This window comes from Zingiber officinale, chromosome 3A (genome assembly GCF_018446385.1).
Source record: "Zingiber officinale cultivar Zhangliang chromosome 3A, Zo_v1.1, whole genome shotgun sequence".
Lineage (NCBI taxonomy): Eukaryota > Viridiplantae > Streptophyta > Magnoliopsida > Zingiberales > Zingiberaceae > Zingiber > Zingiber officinale.
Window position 1 is genome coordinate 146,809,877 of NC_055990.1, and position 22,387 is coordinate 146,832,263.

The 22,387-nt window shown below is 42.9% G+C and overlaps 1 protein-coding gene across 1 annotated transcript; it reads right to left on the reverse strand.

Annotated features, from left to right (window-relative positions):
* Nucleotides 1-2,661: 2,661 nt before the first annotated feature.
* LOC122052700 (probable serine/threonine-protein kinase DDB_G0291350) lies at nucleotides 2,662-6,996 on the reverse strand. The gene is made up of 6 exons (XM_042614371.1): nucleotides 6,723-6,996; nucleotides 6,005-6,147; nucleotides 5,068-5,211; nucleotides 3,954-4,139; nucleotides 3,369-3,493; nucleotides 2,662-3,129 (listed from the first exon to the last, which is right to left on the reverse strand). Exons 1-6 carry the CDS (start codon nucleotides 6,925-6,927, stop codon nucleotides 2,904-2,906), a joined length of 1,029 nt encoding a protein of 342 aa, XP_042470305.1. The 5' UTR covers nucleotides 6,928-6,996; the 3' UTR covers nucleotides 2,662-2,903.
* Between the last annotated feature and the right edge of the window lie 15,391 nt (nucleotides 6,997-22,387).

The following is a 22,387-nucleotide window of genomic DNA, read 5'->3' on the forward strand; positions in this document are numbered from 1 at the left end:
ATATCAAATTGAAGATCTCTGAACGAGCTTTGATTTAATATATTGTGCGTCTCATTGGCCAATCTGAATTAAAAGTTATGACTTCTCAAAGTTCACTCAGCAAATATATTATAGTGACTACTAACCAATATTTGCTACAATATAATTTTCTCTGTTATAGCAGCTACTATAACATAGTTTTTTCCTGCTACAATATACCGTACTAAATTTTGATATACCAAATGTTTGGTATGAAACTCATATCATACCGAAAATTCAATATACCAAAATTTCGATATACCGATTTTTTGTATACCGTACCGATCTAGTCTGAGAAAGCATTACACGTACAGAATGGTTGCCCCTTATAGAGTATCTGTTGCCCTACCGCTCAGATGTGGCGTCGCCGTCAAGATGGCTACACTGTCCCTGGAGTCGTGCTCAAATGTGGCGCCGCCGTTAGGATGGTCGCACTGCCCCTGGAGCCACACTTAGATGTGGGGCCGCTGTCAAGATGATCGTGTTGCACCTGGAGCCGCACTCAGATGTGGTGTCGCGGTCAGTATGGTCACTTCTGTTGGAGCCGCTTGTGCAGATTATAGCAAGTGTCCAGTATCGACAAAATATGAATTAATTTAATCAAAAATTTTAAAAAAAATCATCACCTTCTGATGTATTCCATCAATCAATCGATTGACAATTGAGCAATTGGTTGTTAAACAATTTAATGCACAATACAATTTATTCTGGATAAACCATATAATGCACAATATATCAAATTGAAGATCTCTGAACGAGCTTTGATTTAATATATTGTGCGTCTCATTGGCCAATCTGAATTAAAAGTTATGACTTCTCAAAGTTCACTCAGCAAATATATTATAGTGACTACTAACCAATATTTGCTACAATACAATTTTCTCTGTTATAGCAGCTACTATAACATAGTTTTTTCCTGCTACAATATACCGTACTAAATTTTGATATACCAAATGTTTGGTATGAAACTCATATCATACCGAAAATTCAATATACCAAAATTTCGATATACCGATTTTTTGTATACCGTACCGATCTAGTCTGAGAAAGCATTACACGTACAGAATGGTTGCCCCTTATAGAGTATCTGTTGCCCTACCGCTCAGATGTGGCGTCGCCGTCAAGATGGCTACACTGTCCCTGGAGTCGTGCTCAAATGTGGCGCCGCCGTTAGGATGGTCGCACTGCCCCTGGAGCCACACTTAGATGTGGGGCCGCTGTCAAGATGATCGTGTTGCACCTGGAGCCGCACTCAGATGTGGTGTCGCGGTCAGTATGGTCACTTCTGTTGGAGCCGCTCGTGCAGATTATAGCAAGTGTCCAGTATCGACAAAATATGAATTAATTTAATCAAAAATTTTAAAAAAAATCATCACCTTCTGATGTATTCCATCAATCAATCGATTGACAATTGAGCAATTGGTTGTTAAACAATTTAATGCACAATACAATTTATTCTGGATAAACCATATAATGCACAATATATCAAATTGAAGATCTCTGAACGAGCTTTGATTTAATATATTGTGCGTCTCATTGGCCAATCTGAATTAAAAGTTATGACTTCTCAAAGTTCACTCAGCAAATATATTATAGTGACTACTAACCAATATTTGCTACAATACAATTTTCTCTGTTATAGCAGCTACTATAACATAGTTTTTTCCTGCTACAATATACCGTACTAAATTTTGATATACCAAATGTTTGGTATGAAACTCATATCATACCGAAAATTCAATATACCAAAATTTCGATATACCGATTTTTTGTATACCGTACCGATCTAGTCTGAGAAAGCATTACACGTACAGAATGGTTGCCCCTTATAGAGTATCTGTTGCCCTACCGCTCAGATGTGGCGTCGCCGTCAAGATGGCTACACTGTCCCTGGAGTCGTGCTCAAATGTGGCGCCGCCGTTAGGATGGTCGCACTGCCCCTGGAGCCACACTTAGATGTGGGGCCGCTGTCAAGATGATCGTGTTGCACCTGGAGCCGCACTCAGATGTGGTGTCGCGGTCAGTATGGTCACTTCTGTTGGAGCCGCTCGTGCAGATTATAGCAAGTGTCCAGTATCGACAAAATATGAATTAATTTAATCAAAAATTTTAAAAAAAATCATCACCTTTTGATGTATTCCATCAAAAATTTAATCGATTGACAATGTAAATTGAGCAATCGATTATAGCAAGTGTCACTTCTATTTGAACGTCTTATCAATCGATTGATCAATTTAATCCAATTTAACTTTTTAAAATTTAAATCAAATTGATTTAACTGAAATAATCAAATTTTAAAATAAAAATTTAGGTTAATCGAACCAAACTTTTAGCTTCTACGATCGATTTAACCCCATCGCCCCTACTCGTGCGTAGTAGCCAGGAATGTAGGATTGACTCACCCAAGGCTTCTATATTTGCTAATGTCTGCCAATTAATTGGCCCCTAGTCTCTTCAAATATAACATTAAGGCAATATCATAGTAAGCAACATACAAGTAGATATATCTACATAACGTGTCATAGTATTTTACAGAAGAATCTATGAGAAATTTTGAGGAAAAAAAAATATAACTTATTTTGGTGCTATTAGATTGAATATCACAAAAGCTAATATATAGAATAATATCACAAGAGACTTGGATAATCTCAAAATAATATGGTAGTAAAATGGCACTTAAGATGGATACATCTACGTATCAAGTCATCAAGTTACAGTGTTTTACAGCTCTGATGGAAGATAAAACAAAGTTATAATTGAGACTTATTTTGGAGCAACAAGGTTGAATGTTGGTTGTTCATAGTCCATAGGCAACAATCACCAATACATTATATGAACTAGGAACAAATTTGCAAAGAACAATAGAGAAATCAATTTCTTTTATCTTAAGCTGAATACTTTGATATGAGCTTGTCCACATGAATGATTATGTTGTCGATATTTGGCCTTACGGCAGGTTGGGGTTGCAACATCCATATTACAAACTGATGAAGAGTGTCTGGGTATGGTGGTTTGGTCGTGGATGGCCACTTTATTTGTGCATTCATGATGGCTAACTGTATGCTGCCTCCTGATTCACTTAGCACATACTCAAAAGGTGATGATCCATACCTATCAAGGCAAGAAAGAGGTGCCTTAAATATTGTCGAGTTTTTGTAATAGTAGAATAGTATGCATTTTGTATCATTTCACTTAAAATCATGTGAAATATTGCCTGGTGAAAGGTACAAATTTTCTGTGAATATCTCTTAAGAAAATTCCATGAACAGGCATAAACTTGGAAAAGGAGCCATGATGATGAGATAACTGATAATGTCTGAACATAATAAGCAAAGTTAAAGAATTCTTACATTATAGAGTATAAAGTACATCCAAGAGACCAAATATCTGTCCTCTCATCAATATCAGCATGGCTTGGACAGTCCCACAATTCCGGAGCTCGATAAGGTGCCGAACAGTGCTCAGTAGCCCATTCCTGTCAGGAAATGACAAATAGGTGAGTTAATAACATGTCCAAAAACTTGAGTTTGTGATAAACAAGGGGTCAGGGTTGGCAAATTTCTGATTGGAGACACGAAGAGAAAAGATCCTTCTTGAGCATCCTCATTGTGAAGCCTAAAAGAGAAAGATCTTGAAAGGTGCACTCTACAAGTGCATTTGAAACTATCAATATTTTGATTTTTTTTTCTCTCTTTATTTTACTATCACCTCTAGCTTGGTGATGGTAGCAAGCCAAGTTTGCTAGGAAGTTTATGATTCAAAACCGCAAATGTAGTACCTTTACACACAATGTTTAGGCTAGGTATCTTTAATGATAATGTTTTGATATTTGTCCTTCCTTCTTGGAGATATTATGGTACAATTCAGATATATTTAAAAATATAATTTGGATAACTCCTACAAGTAAATATCCTTAAAAGAAAATTAACTCATACCTGTAGCTGTAATGCCTCTGACCTCGATCGGATTTCTTTTCTAGCAGGGCGAGCACTTCCAAAATCCATTAAAATAGCAACAGGAGGTTGTTCCTTAATTTGAGTGATGAGAACATTTCCTGGTTTCACATCATTATGAGCATATGGAGGATCAAAGCTGTGCATGTGCTTCAGACCAGCGCAAAGCTGTAGGCAATGGATTACATGTCATCCTACTGTCTTTACTTGAAATTAGATAGATTAAGAAAAGTGTAACACTGGCAGTGATCTAGACAATGAAAAAACAAATGGATGTCTGGAACCAATGCCTTAAATGAACCCATCTCCAGATTGACAAGTCATACTTGGGAAGAACCTAATTGCGCTCTCTTGCCTCTTCCTAACACCAACTACCAAAGCTATATTATCACCAACTTTTAACTTCCATCTCCAGATTGACAAGTCATATTGACAAGTCATACGGAAAGACTTTCTAGATTTTTAGCCCAGTTAAAGGAAAAAAAAAAAATAATACACAGAGGGATAAGATTCATGTATACACATCCAAAAAGTTGGGACAAACATGGGTTAATGATGATGATAATGATGTGTTTGATTGGGTGTATCCTGATGTTTTTAATTCATTAAACTGATTTAGAAATATTTTATCAATAACAATTTTTTTCTACAAAACATGTCCACCCTGATGAATCACTTCTTTTCAGAAGGAAATAAGTGATAAGGATATCCTTTTTGTGATTAGGTATCAGGATCATTATCCATAGTTTTTTTCACTTGAAACTGTTTAGGGTTTTGTTAATTTATTTTTACACAATATGTATTTGTTTCATCAGACCTTACAATGAATAAGGAAAAGGCAACAAGCGCCGTTTGCACAATCTTCACTAGTGAAAAGGAGTGGCATATTCAAACAAATTATGACAACCTCATAATACAAATAATAGAGAAGAACCAAAGATTACATCTAGGCACTTCTACTTGCAATATTGATAAATTTGGTGGAAAGCAATTGAACAAGTCAAATGCAGAATAATTTTTGTACTTTGTTAGCTTATGAATTGCACATATGCATAATGAAAGAATATGCATTCAAGTTTAAAAGGAAAACATGTACCTGTCTGAAAATATGAAGAACAGCAAGAGTCGGAAAGAATTCCCTTTTTGATTGCATAACTGTAACTATATCGAGTAAGGTTCCATCAAGATGAACTGGGAACAACAAGTAGGCTTCATGTTTCAGAGAACCACCTTGCTTGTCCTGAAAAATGAAAATACATCCGATCATTGTTATGCTATGTAAGAAAAGTAGCATGAGTGTATCTAAAAATCTCGGATCTTCCCTTAACCAGTACAAAAAGGAACCCTTAGCTTCTAGGATATGAAAATGATAGCTTGTAAAAGATTTCTTCAGCTGAAATCAACAGCAATTTCTAGGTGGTTCAGATTTCAGTTTTCTGAAATTGATAATAAATGCAACAGCGTGATTTAAACTGTGCAATTTAATAATTATTTATGTATGATGACCATAAACTATCCATAATTGACTTTTTATGAGCTTCTCACTTTGTAAATGATTTGCAAACTAGTAAAAGCCTCAGAGAAAATGACTGGGTAATGACAAACTAGTTTGACCATGGAAGATTATTGAATCATTTGTTTCTGATAGAACAATTCCATAGCAACGTAGAGATATTTTTAATCTATCTAATGTTCCACAATTGAACACCAATGTTTCAAATTATCTCATAATGCTTTTCATATAATGATATTAAATACATTTTGTTAGTCCAACCAAGGGTTTACTGTTTGATCATATATGAAGAATCATTTTCAAAACACTGAATAGTAATTGTTCATAAGAACAACAACAAACAAACAAACTATGAGTCCTAACTATCTTGAATCAGCTGAATGGGTTTTATCCTGTTGTTGACTCAAGTTAATATCCATATATGTTAAGTCGTTTTTCATTGTGTTAAGTAGAGTTCTCTTTTTCCAACCCTCTGCTCCTCACATTTTCATACTAATTGCTCCAACTTGTACAGAAGTACCTTAGTTGGAATGATTGCATGATCTAGGAGGGGAAGCAAATTTGGATGGCTAAACTGGGAAGAGACACGAATCTCCTGCTTAACCAACTCCAGTTGTTCCTGTGTTTGAATGATTACTTTTTTCATCGCGTACGTTCCATGATCTGATGGCATTCACAAACAAGAAATAGCATCAGTCCAAACATTAAAATATATATAAAAAAAATGTGTCCCATCTTGTAGCTTTATTAATTGGCCAACCAAAGCACCGCTGAAGCAAAATCAAGAGCAAATCAGAAAGTTCAAAAGAGGTTTCCTTCTAAATTATTCTATTAGCAATTGCCCGCTAGATCCAAAAAGGCGATCTTAGCGCGAACGTACAATGCTAAAAAATTGAGATCAACCCGATCGTACAATGATATCTAATTGCATTAGTTGCTTTGTAAACTGGTCAAATAAATCACCGTTCAAGTAAAATCAAAGGGAACGAGGAAAAAAAAAAGTTGCCAAAGGGTTCCTTCTACACAAATCGATTGGAAACAGCATATTTGCAATTCTTCAAACTAAATCCAAAAGAAAACGATCTTGGCGCAGAAATACAACGAATGGAACTCAAGCCCAAGTCGCAATTGCAAAATGCCAGATCCAAGAAGCTGAAGTCCAATCGAAACATGCCAGATCCAGGATCGACGGTTGGCAGGAACGCGCGCAGACCGATCGGATCTGGTGGAAGAAATACCTGATATGTGGGTGGGATTGCTGGACTTCTTTCCGGCGAGACCAGAGGCGCCTTCGGCGACGACCTCCTTGACGAGGAAGACGAAGGCGAAACCGCCCTCGCCGATCTGCCGCACGATCCGGAAGCGGTTCTCGTTGATCCAGACGTCGGCACCGGCGTTGGCGGAATCATACAAGGCGCTCAGACCAGAGAACGAGCATCCCATCTTGCTTCGACTCTTCGAGTTGCTAAGCTCCGAATCAATCCTCTCCGGTCAAATCCTCCAATTTATATCCCTATTTGGTTGGTAGGAATTGGGTAATTTTCAAAAAAAAAATATTTTTTTTTCTAAAAAACCCTTTAAAATGATTAATATCCAGATGCCTCCGTTTTTATAAAAAAAAAAAAAATCCTCAAAATGCTCCCTTTTTTCCTCTATCAATAAAAGAATAATCTAAAATAAAAATAAAAGGGCTGCATTTTGATTTGCAGTTTAATAAGTACTTTAAAATACATTATTGTATATTAAAAATTATTTTAAAGCTCATTTTTATAGATTGAAGAAGGAGAAGAATACTAGGTAGAAAAAAAACCTACAGGAAGAAAGAAAAAAAAGTAAGAAAATAAAAGAGAAAAAAAAACAGAAAACTCAGCTTAAGGTCGCGATCGTGAACAAGACTGGCTGCCTATAAGTGAAAGTCCCAAGTTGCTCGTCGGTGAGTGAACGAGGCTGCCTATGGCTACAAGGTCGTTTCATTTGCGAGCACGAGCGATCTCGCGGTGACACGAGAGAGATTCGAGTGAGGGAGACGTTTGACCGTTTGAGTGAGACAGATTGACGATGAAAGGAAGGAAAACTCATTTCGTCCATTCGATTGTACAAACATAAATAGTTAAGAATAAATCTACACATATTTTTTTAATTCTTCTTTAATTATTTTATAATGAATAAAAAAAAGCAAGATGCAATTAAAATTGTTGAATTTTTGAAAGAGGCGGACATATTTATTTTTTATTTTACTTTATCCATTAACCGTATTTCTGTAGCATTAGATTTTAAAGATTAATACCACTCCAATATTGTATTTCAAAGAATAATACCAGTATGATACTATTTTTTTAAAAAATAATACTATTATGATGCTGTTTTTTTTAAAAAAAAAATCAGCACTATTTTAATGTTGAATAAACCATACACCATAATAATATTATTCTTTAAAATTAAGCATCATAATAATGTTAGTTTGAGTGCGCATAGTGGTTGTGTTTAAATGAAGGATAAGATGAAAAATAAATGTGTCCTTTTAAAAATCTTAAAGTTAAATAGATATTTTAAAATTTTTATTATTTTAATTGTGCCTTTTACAAAATATATTCAATCCTGTACTATTAAAAAAAATTATACTTACATTAGAATGATTTTTGATAATCTTGATTATCTATTAAAATTATCAATAAAAATTTTATTTGATTTAAATAATAAGCAATTCCTGATAATAAAGAAGGCTCACCATGTCATAAATAGTGAATATTGTAGGATCGAAAATGAATATAAGAGAGGAGGTGAATCATGTTTGTAAAACTCTTCATTTTTTTATTTTAAAAACTTGTCAAAACTAAGTACACAAGGAAATAAAAGAAAATAAAGCACAGCGGAAAATAAATACACTTTTAGTTTTACTTAGTTTGAAACTTTCAACGACTCCTATTATAAGGCACATAATCTCTTAAACCGTATTGATTGGGCAATTCACTAAAATTATAAATACTTCGTGATAGTTTTGATGTAGTCAACCAAGTTAAGTTAGGTCTTGTGTGTGTTTGATCCTTATGTTTAAGCGTGCAGAAGCTTAGGAACACAAGAAATCGAGTTGAAAACACAACTAGTGAGAAGGATGGCACGGGAAGAAAGTTGACGGGCTCAGTGCATCCGAAGGACGAGATGCTGCGGAAGAGTACACCTGTGGACGAGAAGGACTTGTGAGCGGTCCAAGGGACGAGAAGCCGTGGAGGAAGACTGCTTGAGGAGAAGACTAGAGTTGGGTCCGGATGAGCCCAATTCTGGATGGACGAAATCACCCAGACAATCGGAGCAGCGGAAGAGCAAACAAAGAGCCATGGAGCTACTGGATGCACCTCTAATGATGCTGGAGGCGCCCTCGCGCCTTTCTGGTGGAAGGCACCTTCAACTCGTTGAAGGCGCTCTTGTGCCTTTTTGGAAGGCGCCTTCAACCTTTAAAGGTGCCTTAGATTGAGCAAATAGTAATCGTTAGTGAAGATAGAGTTTTATCTTCGCACGGATAACGCTTGTCACGCTGGAGGCGCCTTCTAACCTATTGAAGGCGCCTTCAACCCTCAGATAAGATTTTTCAGGAGATATAAAATGACCCATGGAGGTAGGAAATTAATAACAACTCTTGAATTCATTTCCTAACAACTTTCTGAACGTTCAACGAGTGTAAGAGGTTTCTCCGCCTTCACCGAAAGAGATTTTTTTAGTGCCTTCTTTTGTCTTGGATTAACGGCCACTTAGGTTGTAACCAAGTAACCCTTTGGCATCTTTTCTTTTAAAGTTGTTCATTTATTTTTATTATAATTGTGCTATTAATTAGAGTTGAAAGATCGAGAAAGGCTTGTTTGATTTTCGCGCAGGCAATTCAACCCCCCCCCCTCTTGCCAACCTCGCTGCACCAACACTAAAATCTCCTCCGAAAAAACCTTCAAGCAGAGAGGTCGATTACAGAAATCAGAAAAGTAACAACCTACAATTTCCTATGCAAGAATAATAACAATTGAAAATACACTGCTACTGACACTTGTTGTAGTTGTAGTTCATAGTTCGAGGTCAGTGTCGCTTTGACTGCAGTAGTTAGGCATAACAGGGTCGCAACAGAGCAGTAACATGAAGATAGCGCACCAGAATGATCAAAGAAGCTCGTAGAAAAGTTATATATTTGCTCTTGGGTGAAACTATCTTATATATATCATTAGAGGCACCTTCAATGACCTAGGGCGCCTTCAGTAGGCCTTATCTAATGCAAAAGAGATAAAACTTTTGGTTTGAGACATTTCGAATCTATTTGCGGCACCTCCAATTACTGGGTCAACACAGTAATCTTCCGAACGCTATATCTTTTAACTCCTGACTGAGAATCAAGCTCTGTCAGTTGCCACGTGTCTAGAATTCAAAGATCTATGTATGTCTCTACAACATAGAGTTAAAGAAATATATGCATGAATAGTTTATATATATTTATGAGTTAGATCCTGTCTTACCAAGATCAGGATCTAATCTTGGTCTCAACCTAGATTTTCAAAATAGATCTAAGTTCGACCAGTGAATATGGTCCCACTGGGACTCATCCTCATTGGATCTCTCTCCTTCAGTGACTTACATTCACTTACCATTTGCAGTCACTTGACTTGCCTCTTAACTCATCAGGTCTTCTACTAGTTGTTAGGTCTGTAGACTCAACTGGACTTCAGCTAGCTGTCAAGTCCTGCAAACTCAGCTAGATTTCCAACTAGATATTAGGTCACACCTTGATCTATCTGGACGTCGTGCTAGTTATCAGGTCCTCAAACTTAACTGGGTTTCAGCCTATTGTCAGGTCCTCTAGACTCGTCAATTCTTCCATGCTTAGTAAAAGTATCAAATCATACAGAATCTAACTTTAACCATTTGTCATTTATCAAAATCAAAGCTCAAGTATTAGTGTCAACTGCACTAATAGAATACTTTGAAGTGTATGGTTTTCCACATTTTGAGCCGCTCTTGTGGTTTCGTGGGACACGGTGGCTGGTGTAAGTACCCAGTGATAGTTTTAATGTTATCAATCAAGTCAAGTTAGGTCCTGTTATGGTTTGATCCTTGTGTCTAAGTGTGCAAGAACTTAGGAGCACAAGAAGTCGAGCGAAAAATGCAGATAGCGAGAATGATAGCACGGGAAGGATTCGACGAGCTCGGTGCCTCCGAGAGATGAGATGTTGTGGAAGAGTATGTTGGCGGAAGAGAAGGAAGTGTGCGGAGTTTCTTAGGGACGAGAAGTCGGAGAGGAAGATTGCTTGAGAAGGTCAGAAGATGGGTTCGGTTGAGCCCAATTCCGAATTGACGAAATTGATAGGACCTTTGCGTATGGCTAGAGGGGGGGGGGGGGGGGGGGGGGAATAGCCTTTCTTTAATTTTTCACCTACAATTTGTTAGCGGAAGCAAAAAAAGAAATGAAATTGAAAAACAATAAGAGAACAAGGCTAACTCCTCGATTTACTTGGTCTCCAGCTCCTTGAGGTGACTAATCCAAGGCACGCACACACCCAATCAAGCTCCACTAAGATCTTCTCCTTTTCAATCCAAGAGTGACGGTGGAGAAACCTTTACAAGATGATCTCCTCCTTTTACAAGATTTTTAATGAGCTTAGAGAGGAGAGAATAAGAGTAGTAAGGCTTGAAGGTCACTTGGAAAGCTTAAACAGTAATTTCAAATCAGTTGAGTTGTTCTCTCCAAGCTTCCAACTTTATATACAGTTTGCTGGAATTCCCGATACCAGTCGACTACTGAAACATGCAGTCGACTGGTAGCACACAACAGCTACTGTTTTGTTCGAATCTGTAGAGATCCTGTGCGTCATCATCCCAACAGTATTATACCAGTCGATTGATAAAACATGTAGTCAACTGCATGTTTTAGCAGTCGACTGGTGTCTGTGAACTGAGCAAACAGAGATATTCTATTCGCTCCCAGTCGACTGCATCAGTCTACTGGTGTCCGGAGTTTCCCTTGAAGTCTTCCTCCTCAGCCTTTGTCCCTCAGATGCACTCAAGCTTGCAGCTATTCTTCGTGCCATCCTCCACATTGCCTTGAGGTTCACTTCCCTTCACTCCGTTTGCTTCTTGTCGGTGGTCCCTCGGATGCATCATCATTCACTAATCTTCAAGAACCTGAGCCTTGAAACTTTCCAAGCTTGTGCAATCTACCAAGTCCTGCACAACTTAACTACATATTAGAACCAATATAAATCCTAACTTAAACCCTTTGACACACACATCAAAAACAAAGATCGCTCTATTTAATCCTAGGTCGATTGTATCAACAATCTCCCCCTTTTTTGATGTGTAGCAATATGTTTAAGTTAAACATAAGATTAACTTTGAAAATTGCAAACATAATATAAGCATGAAACATAACTTTGATATTTATTATCATGAAGCGTAAAATCATGAAGAATACAAATTCATAACTTTGAAGATTGTAAGCATGGTATAAATCATGAACCATAAGGCATAAAAAATCCACACACACTCCCCCTTATCATATGCTCTATTATGAAACATAAATCATGATATCCAAAACTCTCCCTTAACATATACTTTATTAAAAAACATTATAATCTAAAAGTCCCCCTTAACATATGCTCTATCAAACGCATTTTTAACTTAAACTTGTTTGATCCTCCCCCTTTGACATACATCAAAAAGGAAAGAAGAAGCAACAATTTCAGAGAAACATAGCATACCCTCAAAAGAAGCAAACAAAACCGTACAAGAATAAACAGAAGCATAGGCGTACATGAATAGTTACAAATAGAGACACATAATCATAGAGAAACAGTAACACCATAAACATAATGAGCATGCATAGATAGAAAGACAAAAGGTCTCAAGCGACATAGGCAAAAGAGATAATAACATCCAACAACATCATCATCAACAGTGTTCGAGGTGAGAAGGAGTAAACAAATCAGAGCCAAAAGTCCAACCGACACCAAGCAACAAAACAAAGTCCCTATGCCGAAGCATCATCATGGGAAGGAGGAGGAGGAGGGGGGCCCTGGTAGGCAAGATCCCAGCGCCACATCATATCAAACATCTCTATCTGCTGCTGGCGAACGCTCCGAAACTCCTCACGAACAAACTCCTCCAAGTGAAAGACACGCTCCCGCAGGGAGGCATGTGCTGGCTTTGTAGCAGGGACAGGGACCTCCTCCGCATCATCATCGGAATCAGAATCATCCTGGTCAAGGCGGCGACGCCACACCATAACACCGTCATGCTGCTCAATCTGAGCTAAAGACATCTGGCGAGGCCCTAACTGATCAAAGTCCTTAGACAACTGATGCAAGGCACCCCTAGTGGCATCCATCCCTTTATGAATGAAAAATGATGTCAAGACATGATAGAAGGACATGTATAACTTCCCCTGGACTGGTCTAGAAAAATGAATGATATACTCATTGACCTGAAGAGCAATATCGATATCAAGACGCTGCTCTAGGGCATACATCAGAACTAAATGAGGAAGACGGATTTTGTCTTGCCCTTTGGTCACGATGGGCAGAAGACAGGCAATAACAACCTTATAGAGGATGTAACTGGGGGTTGACATGCGGGTGGCATCAAAAATACATTTTAGTGGAGCCCTGGGAACATGAAAATAATGCTGATGAATCAGATCGATGGAGACACGAGACAGTGTATCAGAGAGAGGCTCCTCAACCTGAGGAAAACATGTAAAGGTGCCAGTAGACCGCCTACACCCTAAGAAGGATCTCAATATTTCAGGGGTGAAGCTAATGGATGTCCCGCTGACCATAGTGACATATGCATGACCCTCAGTACTAGATGGACACAGATTATTGTAAAATTCCTTACACAGGTCTAAATTAATGGTAGTCGTGCAATGAAATAACTTTTCTAACCCATAATGCACATTAATGTCAATGATTTAGGGGCAATTCCGATGAAATAGGGACGATTGGATAACGACAACTCATCATTTTGAAGTCGGTGTTCTCAAAACGAGTACGGCAAGCCTCGGAGGGAAATCGTCCTCTAGAAGGCGCTGGAGGGGGCTGCCGAGTGGGCTGTCGAGAGGTACCCTCTCCACCCGGATGTTTTTGCCTAACTCTAAACCATGCATATGCAATAACAGTGCCCATTTTCAGTCAAACAGGAAAGGAAGCAACACATAGATGATTTTAGGCATGAATCAACCCAAAAAAAAAAAAACCAAGATGAAAGAAAATATTACCGACGCTCCATTGTGCCGGAGAATCACCGTATGAAGGGGGAATGGCAGGAACCTCAACCCAAACCTCGGAGTGGTGGTTGAACCGTGTTCCAGGTGACAAATGAGAGAAAGAACGTGAGGGAGAGCAGATCCGAAGGTTTTGGAGAGGATTCGGAGACAAAAGAAGGAAGGAGAGGTCGGGAAGAAAGAGTATGTGGCGAGAAATAGTGGGCAGCGGTGAAAAATTAGGGTTTCTGTCGCTGCCCAATCGGCCGCCTTATATAAAATTGAGGGCATCAGTCGACTGTTAAAACATGCAGTCGACTGCATGTTTTAGCAGTCGACTGCACCCCGGAGAGAAATCATACAGAACCATTCTGTATGGTCGAACAGTGCTATCAGTCGACTGACCAGTCGACTGATGCAGTCGACTGATATCTGTAACAGGGGACTGGCACGCAGATGAATTATTCAGGATCCGAGTTTTGAAAAATCACCAAATATTCTCTAGACCTTCAAAAATGCCCAAAATTCATGGAGTGATCTGTTATGTGAATATCTACTTGGGAAAAATAGGTATACAAGTGGATGCAATCCTAACTATAAAATAGATACAAACACGATAACTATCAAGATTACAAGAATGTAACCTTGATCTAAAGTACTAGTTTGAGTTTTTCCTTAAAATGGTTGTCCTAGCCAAATCTGAGTATATCTCAAGCAGTCATTTATATGATAATTATGCATTGAATTCATAAGTTAATGTCCTTATGACACATTGCATAATTATAAAAAAATATTATTTCAAAATTTTCAATCATATTCTAGGAGCAAAGAGCACATTGATTGTGCACAAGCCTTCCCAATTATTGGTCTAATGAATGATTGATATCTCTAGATGTCATTTTGGCTCACAATAATGCATCATAACTAACATGATGAACCAAATACATCTTCCTAATATCTCACATGATGTCTAAATACAAGCAAGTCATCCTAGGTCCTTTGTGAGATACATTCAAGTATGTATTTAGCTTTTAAATTTATGGGATCATGAAAAGCTAAATCTATTATTCTACAAGGCACAGACCAAGCTCTCTTCTAATAGAGATAAACTCCGCTTCGGGTAAAAGTTTGGTAAAAATATCAGCAAGATTAGATTTGGATTCAACATAAAGTAGTTCAATGTCTCCTCTTGCCACATGATCTCTAATGAAGTGGTGTTTTACCTCAATGTGCTTTGTTTTAGAGTGATGTACCGGATTTTTGGTTAAATTAATGGTGCTCACATTATCACATAAGACCTTAACCTTGGAGTAGTGTAGCTCATAATCCTCTAAGGTATGCATCATATAAAGCAATTGGGCTACACAACCACCCATTGCCACATACTCGGCCTCGGTTGTGAACAATGTCACACAAGGTTGTTTTCGACTACTCCAACTCACAAGAGAAGGTCCAAGAAATTGACATCCACCGCTAGTACTCTTTCTATCCAATTTGTAATCCGCATAATCGGAATCGGTATACCCAATTAAGTCAAAATTTCTAGTTCTAGGGTACCAAAGACTCACATTAAGAGTGCTCTTGATGTATCTCAAAATTTTTTTTACCACTACTAAATGTGACTCTTTAGCACATGATTGGTATCTTGCACACATTCCTACCGCAAATAATATATCTGGTCTACTAGCGGTTAGGTATAGCAAACTACCAATCATGCTCCTATATTGCTTTGGATCTACTAGTTTTCCTTCTTGATCACTATCTATCTTGGTATTTGATCCGGCCGTACAGACACGAGACCCCCTTTGAGAGAAGTCAACGTAACGTGGAGGTCAAAAGTCAAACGGCCGATCGGAGAAGAGTAGGGTCAATCGGCCGAACGGGTCCAAGCGAAGTCAAAGAACCCGACTAGGAGTTGGGTTTCCGACGCTCATGGTGAACAGAGTCGCCGGGCCGAGCGTCCGTCCGCTCGGCCGAGGCATAAAGCAGCAATGCTGTGAAGGAAGTCTTAGCCGAGCACGCGACCGGACATCTTTCCCGTCGGCTGTGATGAGTCTGCCAAGCGGCTGGACGCTAGGCGCAGGGACAGAAGAGACAAAAGGACAGGGGAAACATCGAAGAACATATTCTAACAACAGGCATGTCCAACGACCAAGTCATACGTAGAACTTTACGACAGAAAGTTCTGTCGTCCCATCAGAGAGGTGCTCGGACTGTAGCAGTATGGTGTTAGGCAAGCTCCTCTGACAAGCCCATACTGAGGTGTGGTAAGAGGGCACGTGTTCGCCTTGGTATGTGTGCATAAGCCTCTTCGCAGCTCTATATAAGAGCCCCCAGACCTCGCCGGAGGTACGCATTCTCTGATATTCGAAGCCACTTCATAGTTTCCTCTTGCCTGACTTGAGCGTCGGAGGGTCGTCGCCAGGAACCCCTTCCCGGTCCGACTTCTTTGCAGGTTCGCCGGAGCTCCCTATGGCCGGTCGGAGATCCACGTCATCACCCGGGAGAGCGCCACATGCCTAGCGTTCATCGATTCAGCGTTCGGACAGGATCAAATTGGCGTCGTCTGTGGGAACGCACCTGCATCCGAGCGGAAGAGATGGACGAAGCTGGACGACCTCACACCGTAATGCTCTCCCAGGAGGAGACGCTCTAAGAGAGGCAAGAGCAGCTAAGCTCGTGGAGTGACAGAAACAAAAGGTGCAAGCCGAGCGCCTAGAGCAGCAGGCGACGCCAGCATCAGCAGGCCGAGCGGAGAACATTTCAGCATGGGGGCGAGATAAAGATCCGGTCGGCATTCAAAGGGAAGCACCACTTGCCGTGTGATCCCGAGAGCATTCCATGACCACTTGTCGTGTGATCCCGAGAGCATTCCTGTATCCTTTTAATGCAGGAAGCAAAGTGATAAAACGCATTTGGCATTATTCGCCGAACGGATGACTACACGAAAACCCCGTGCCAATCGGCAAGGCGTATATTATCCATGTTGAAATTAGCCTTGAAGGCCGTCGAGCTTCGACGTTAAAAATCGAGAGTCGAGCCAGCGACTATAAACCCTCCGAGCGGAAGACCGTCGAGTTCCGACGTTAAAAATCGAGAGTCGAGCCGGCGACTATAAACCCTCCGAGCAGAAGACCGTCGAGCTCCGACGTTAAAAATCGAGAGTCGAGCCGGCGACTATAAATCCTCCGAGCGGAAGACCGTCGAGCTCCGACGTTAAAAATCGAGAGTCGCGCCGGCGACTAGAAACCCTCTTAGCGGAAGACCGTCGAGCTCCGACGTTAAAAATCAAGAGTCGAGCCGACGACTATAAACCCTCCGAGCGGAAGACCGTCGAGCTCCGACGTTAAAAATCGAAAGTCGCACCGGCGACTATAAACCCTCCGAGTGGAAGACTGTCGAGCTCCGACGTTAAAAATCGAGAGTCGAGCCGGCGACTATAAACCCTCCGAGCGGAAGACCGTCGAGCTCCGACGTTAAAAATCGAGAGTCGAGCCGGCGACTATAAACCCTCCGAGCGGAAGACCGTCGAGCTCCGACATTAAAAATCGAGAGTCGAGCCGGCGACTATAAACCCTCCGAGCGGAATACCGTCGAGCTCCGACGTTAAAAATCAAAATTCGCGCCAGCGACTATAAACCCTCCGAGCGGAAGACCGTCGAAATCCGACGTTAAATATCGAGAGTCGAGTAGGCGACTATAAACCCTCCGAGCGGAAGACCGTCGAGCTCCGACGTTAAATATCGAGAGTCGAGCCGGCGACTATAAACCCTCCGAGCGAAAGACCGTCGAGCTCCGACGTTAAAAATCGAGAGTCGAGCCGGCGACTATAAACCCTCCGATCGATAGACCGCCGAGCTCCGACGTTAAAATCGAGAGTCGAGCCGGCGACTATAAACCTCCGAGCGGAAGACCGCCGAGCTCAGGCGTTAAAATCGAGAGTCGCACCTATAAACCCTCTTAGCGAAGACCGCCGAGCTCGACGTTAAAATCAAGAGTCGGTGGCGACTAAAACCCTCCGAGCGGAAGACCGCCGAGCTCCGCGTTAAAATCGAAAGTCGCAGCGACTATAAACCCTCCGAGTGGAAGACCGCCGAGCTCCGACGATAAAATCGAGAGGCGACTATAAACCCTCCGAGCGGAAGACCGCCGAGCTCCGACGTTAAAATCGAGAGTCGAGCCGGCGACTATAAACCCTCCGGCGGAAGACCGCCGAGCTCCGACATTAAAATCGAGAGTCGAGCCGGCGACAACCCTCCGAGCGGAATACCGCCGAGCTCCGGCGTTAAAATCAAGAGTCGCGTCGGCGACTATAAACCCTCCGCGGAAGACCGCCGAGATCCGGCGTTAAATATCGAGAGTCGAGGCGACTATAAACCCTCCGGCGGAAGACCGCCGAGCTCCGGCGTTAAATATCGAGAGTCGAGCCGCGACTATAAACCCTCCGAGCGAAGACCGCCGAGCTCCGACGTTAAATATCGAGAGTCGAGCCGCGACTATAAACCCTCCGGCGGAAGAACATCGAGCCACGGACTTTAGAAGTCGAGCCGGCGACTATAAACCCTCCGAGCGAAAGACCATCGAGCACCAACGTTAAAAATCGAGAGTCGCGCCGACTATAAACCCTCCGAGCGGAAGACCGTCGAGCTCCGACGTTAAATATCGAGAGTCGAGCCGGCGACTATAAACCCTCAGAGAGGAAGACCGTCGAGATCCGACGTTAAAAATCGAGAGTCGAGCCGGCGACTATAATCCATCCGGTCGGAAGACCGTCGAGCTCCGACGTTAAAAATCGAGAGTCGAGCCAGCGACTATAAACCCTCCGAGCGGAAGACCGTCGAGCTCCGACGGGTAAAAATCGAGAGTCGAGCCGGCGACTTTAAACCCTCCGAGCGGAAGACCGTCGAGCTCCGACGTTAAAAATCGAGAGTCGAGCCGGCGACTATAAACCCTCCGAGCGAAAGGCCGTCGAGCTCCGACGTTAAAAATCGAAAGTCGAGCCGGCGACTATAAACCCTTCGAGCGGAAGACCGTCGAGCTCCGACGTTAAAAATCGAGAGTCGATCCGGCGACTATAAACCCTCCGAGCGGAAGTCCGTCGAGTTCCGACGTTAAAAATCGAGAGTCGAGCCGACGACTATAATCCCTCCGAGCGGATGACCGTCGAGCTCCGACGTTAAAAATCGAGAGTCGAGACGGCGACTATAAACCCTCCGAGCGAAAGACTGTCGAGCTCCGACGTTAAAAATCGAGAGTCGAGCCGGCGATTATAAACCCTCCAAGCGGAAGAAGACAATAAAGAAGTCTGACTTGTGAGTCGTTTGGCCGATCGGCCAAGTAACCAAAAGTACTTCATGCACATCTAGTGAAAAGTGCATTTACGAAACAGGATATGTTCAGCTGAGCGGGGAGAACACAAGATCCCTTTCGAACACAAGAGAAGTGGGATGAGAGGCGAATAACGGGGAGAAGTACGGGAACATGAACGGTAGTTGGTGAGCCGAGCGGAGGGTAGTTGCATATAAACGCCGCTCGACGTGACTGATGGTCCAGTCAGTCGAACTAATCGCCTCCTTCGACTAGACTTGAAGGGGAGGCAAGTGATCCGGCGGTACGGACACGGGACCCCCTTTGAGAGGAGTCAACGCCACGTGGAGGTCAAAAGTAAAACGCCACGTGGAGATCCTGTTCGTCATCATCCCAACGGTATTATACCAGTCGACTGATAAAACATGCAGTCGACCAGTCGACTGCATGTTTTAGCAGTCGACTCGTGTCTGTGAACTGAGCGAACAGAGACATTATGTTCACTCCCAGTCGACTGCATCAGTCGACTGGTGTCTGGAGTTGCCCTTGAAGTCTTCCTCCTCAGCCTTTGTCCCTCAGATGCACTCAAGCCTGCAGCTATTCTTCGTGTCATCCTTCATATTGCCTTGAGGTTCACTCCGTTTGCTTCTTGTCGGTGGTCCCTCGGATGCATCATCCTTCACCAATCTTCAAGAACCAATCTTCACTCTGTTTGCTTCTTTCCGACGCTCATGGTGAACAGAGTCGCCGGGCCGAGCGTCCGTCCGCTCGGCCGAGGCATAAAGCAGCAATGCTGTGAAGGAAGTCTTAGCCGAGCACGCGACCGGGCATCTTCCCGGTCGGACGTGATGAGCCTGCCGAGCGGCTGGACGCTCGGCGCAGGGACAGAAGAGACAAAATGACAGGGGAAACATCGGGGAACATATTCTAACAACAGGCATGTCCAACGACCAAGCCATACGTAGAACCTTACGACAGAAGGTTCTGCCGTCCCATCAGAGAGGTGCTCGGACTGTAGCAGTATGGTGTTAGGCAAGCTCCTCTGACAAGCCCATACTGAGGTGTGGTAAGAGGACACGTGTTCGCCTTGGTATATGTGCATAAGCCTCTTCGCAACTCTATATAAGAGCCCCCAGACCTCGCCGGAGGTACGCATTCTCTGATATTCGAAGCCACTTCATAGTTTCCTCTTGCCTGACTTGAGCGTCAGAGGGTCGTCGCCGGGAACCCTTTCTCGGCCCGACTTCCTTGCAGGTTCGCCGGAGCTCCCTACGGCCGGTCGGAGATCCATGTCATCACCTGGGAGAGCGCCACGTGCCCAGCGTCCATCGATTCAGCGTTCGGACAGGATCAAATTGGTGCCGTCTGTGGGAATGCACCTGCATCCGAGCGGAAGCGATGGACGAAGCTGGACGACCGCACACCGTGATGCTCTCTCAGGAGGAGCTCGACGCACTAATTGAGGCAAGAGCAGCTAAGCTCGTGGAGCAACAGAAACAGAAGGCGCAAGCAGAGCGCCCAGAGCAATAGGCGACGTCCGCATCAGCAGGCCGAGCGGAGAACATTTCAGCATGGGGCCGAGATAAAGATCCGGTCGGCATTCAAGGGGAAGCACCACTTGCCGTGTGATCCCGAGAGCATTCCAGGACCCTTCAAAGTCATCGAAAAGCTCCGCTTGGGTGCCTATTATTTGGAGGATAAAGACGGACAGCAGCTGGATCGACCGTGGAGCACAAATCATCTCCAGCCGTACCGAGCTGGGTGAGAGGTGCGCCGATGTAATTCATTTTATGTATGGTCGCCTGTGTCCTTTTAATGCAGGAAGCAAAGTGATAAAACGCATTTGGCATTAATCGCCAAACGGATGACTACACGAAGACCCCGTGCCGATCGGCAGGGCATATATCATCCGTGTTGAAATTAGCCTTGAAGGTCGTCGAGCTCTGACGTTAAAAATCGAGAGTCGAGCCGGCGACTATAAACCCTCCGAGCAGAAGACCGTCGAGCTCCAACGTTAAAAATCGAGAGTCGCGCCGGCGACTATAAACCCTCCGAGCGAAAGACCGTCGAGTTCCGACGTTAAAAATCGAGAGTCGAGCCGGCGACTATAAACCCTCCGAGCGGAAGACCGTCGAGCTCCGACGTTAAAAATCGAGAGTCATGCCGGCTACTATAAACCCTCCGAGTGAAAGACCGTCGAGCTCCGACGTTAAAAATCGAGAGTCGTGCCGGCGACTATAAACCCTCCGAGCGGAAGACCATCGAGCTCTGATGTTAAAAATCGAGAGTCGAGCCGGCGACTATAGACCCTCCGAGCGGAAGACCGTCGAGCTCCGACGTTAAAAATCGAGAGTCGAGCTGGCGACTATAAACCCTCCGAGCGGAAGACCGTCGAGCTCTGACGTTAAAAATCGAGAGTCAAGCCAGCGACTATGAACCCTCCGGTCGGAAGAACCGTCGAGCTCCGACGTTAAAAATCGAGAGTCGTGCCGGCGACTATAAACCCTCCGAGAGGAAGGTCGTCGAGCTCCGATGTTAAAAATCGAGAGTCAGACCGGCGACTATAAACCCTCCGAGCGGAAGACCGTCGAGCTCCGACGTTAAAAATCGAGAGTCGAGCCGGCGACTATAAACCCTCCGAGCGGAAGACCGTCGAGCTCCAACGTTAAAAATCGAGAGTCACGCCGACGACTATAAACCCTCCGGCCGGAAGACCGTCGAGCTCCGACGTTAAAAATCGAGAGGCGTGCCGGCGACTATAAACCCTCCGAGCGGAAGACCGTCGAGCTCCGATGTTAAAAATCGAGAGTCGAGCCGGCGACTATAAACCCTCCGAGCGGAAGACCGTCGAGATCCGACGTTAAAAATCGAGAGTCGAGCCGGCGACTATAAACCCTCCGAGCAGAAGACCGTCGAGCTCCGACGTTAAAAATCGAGAGTCACGCCGGCGACTATAAACCCTCCGGCCGGAAGACCGTCGAGCTCCGACGTTAAATATCGAGAGTCGCGCCGGTGACTATAAACCCTCCGGCCGGAAGACCGTCGAGCTCTAACGTTAAATATCGAGAGTCGTGCTGGCGACTATAAACCCTCCGGCTGGAATAAGACAATAAAGAAGTCGGCTTGTGAATCGTCTGGCCGATCGACCAGGTAACCAAAAGTACTTCGCAAACAACTAGCGGAAAGCCCTTTTGCGAAACAGGGTATATTCAGCCGAGCGGACAGTACTCGTATTGATTAGCAAAAGAAAAAGGCAAGCGAAAGGATAGCATTATTATTAGAGAAATTAAGGCCGAGCGGCCGAATTACAATAAAAAGGATAGTTTCGGCCGAGCGGCCTAATTACATAAAAACTTCTACTCAAGG

What these genes read in the sequence shown, in the direction of transcription:
- LOC122052700 (XM_042614371.1), bottom strand. Translation starts at nt 6,927, where the DNA reads ATGGGATGCTCGTTCTCTGGTCTGAGCGCCTTGTATGATTCCGCCAAC. An exon ending in ATGCAATCATTCCAACTAAG is followed by an intron (nt 5,212 to 6,004) that starts GTACTTCTGTAC and finishes TTCATTTTTCAG; the next exon opens with GACAAGCAAGGTGGTTCTCT. An exon ending in TTCTTCATATTTTCAGACAG is followed by an intron (nt 4,140 to 5,067) that starts GTACATGTTTTC and finishes CATTGCCTACAG; the next exon opens with CTTTGCGCTGGTCTGAAGCA.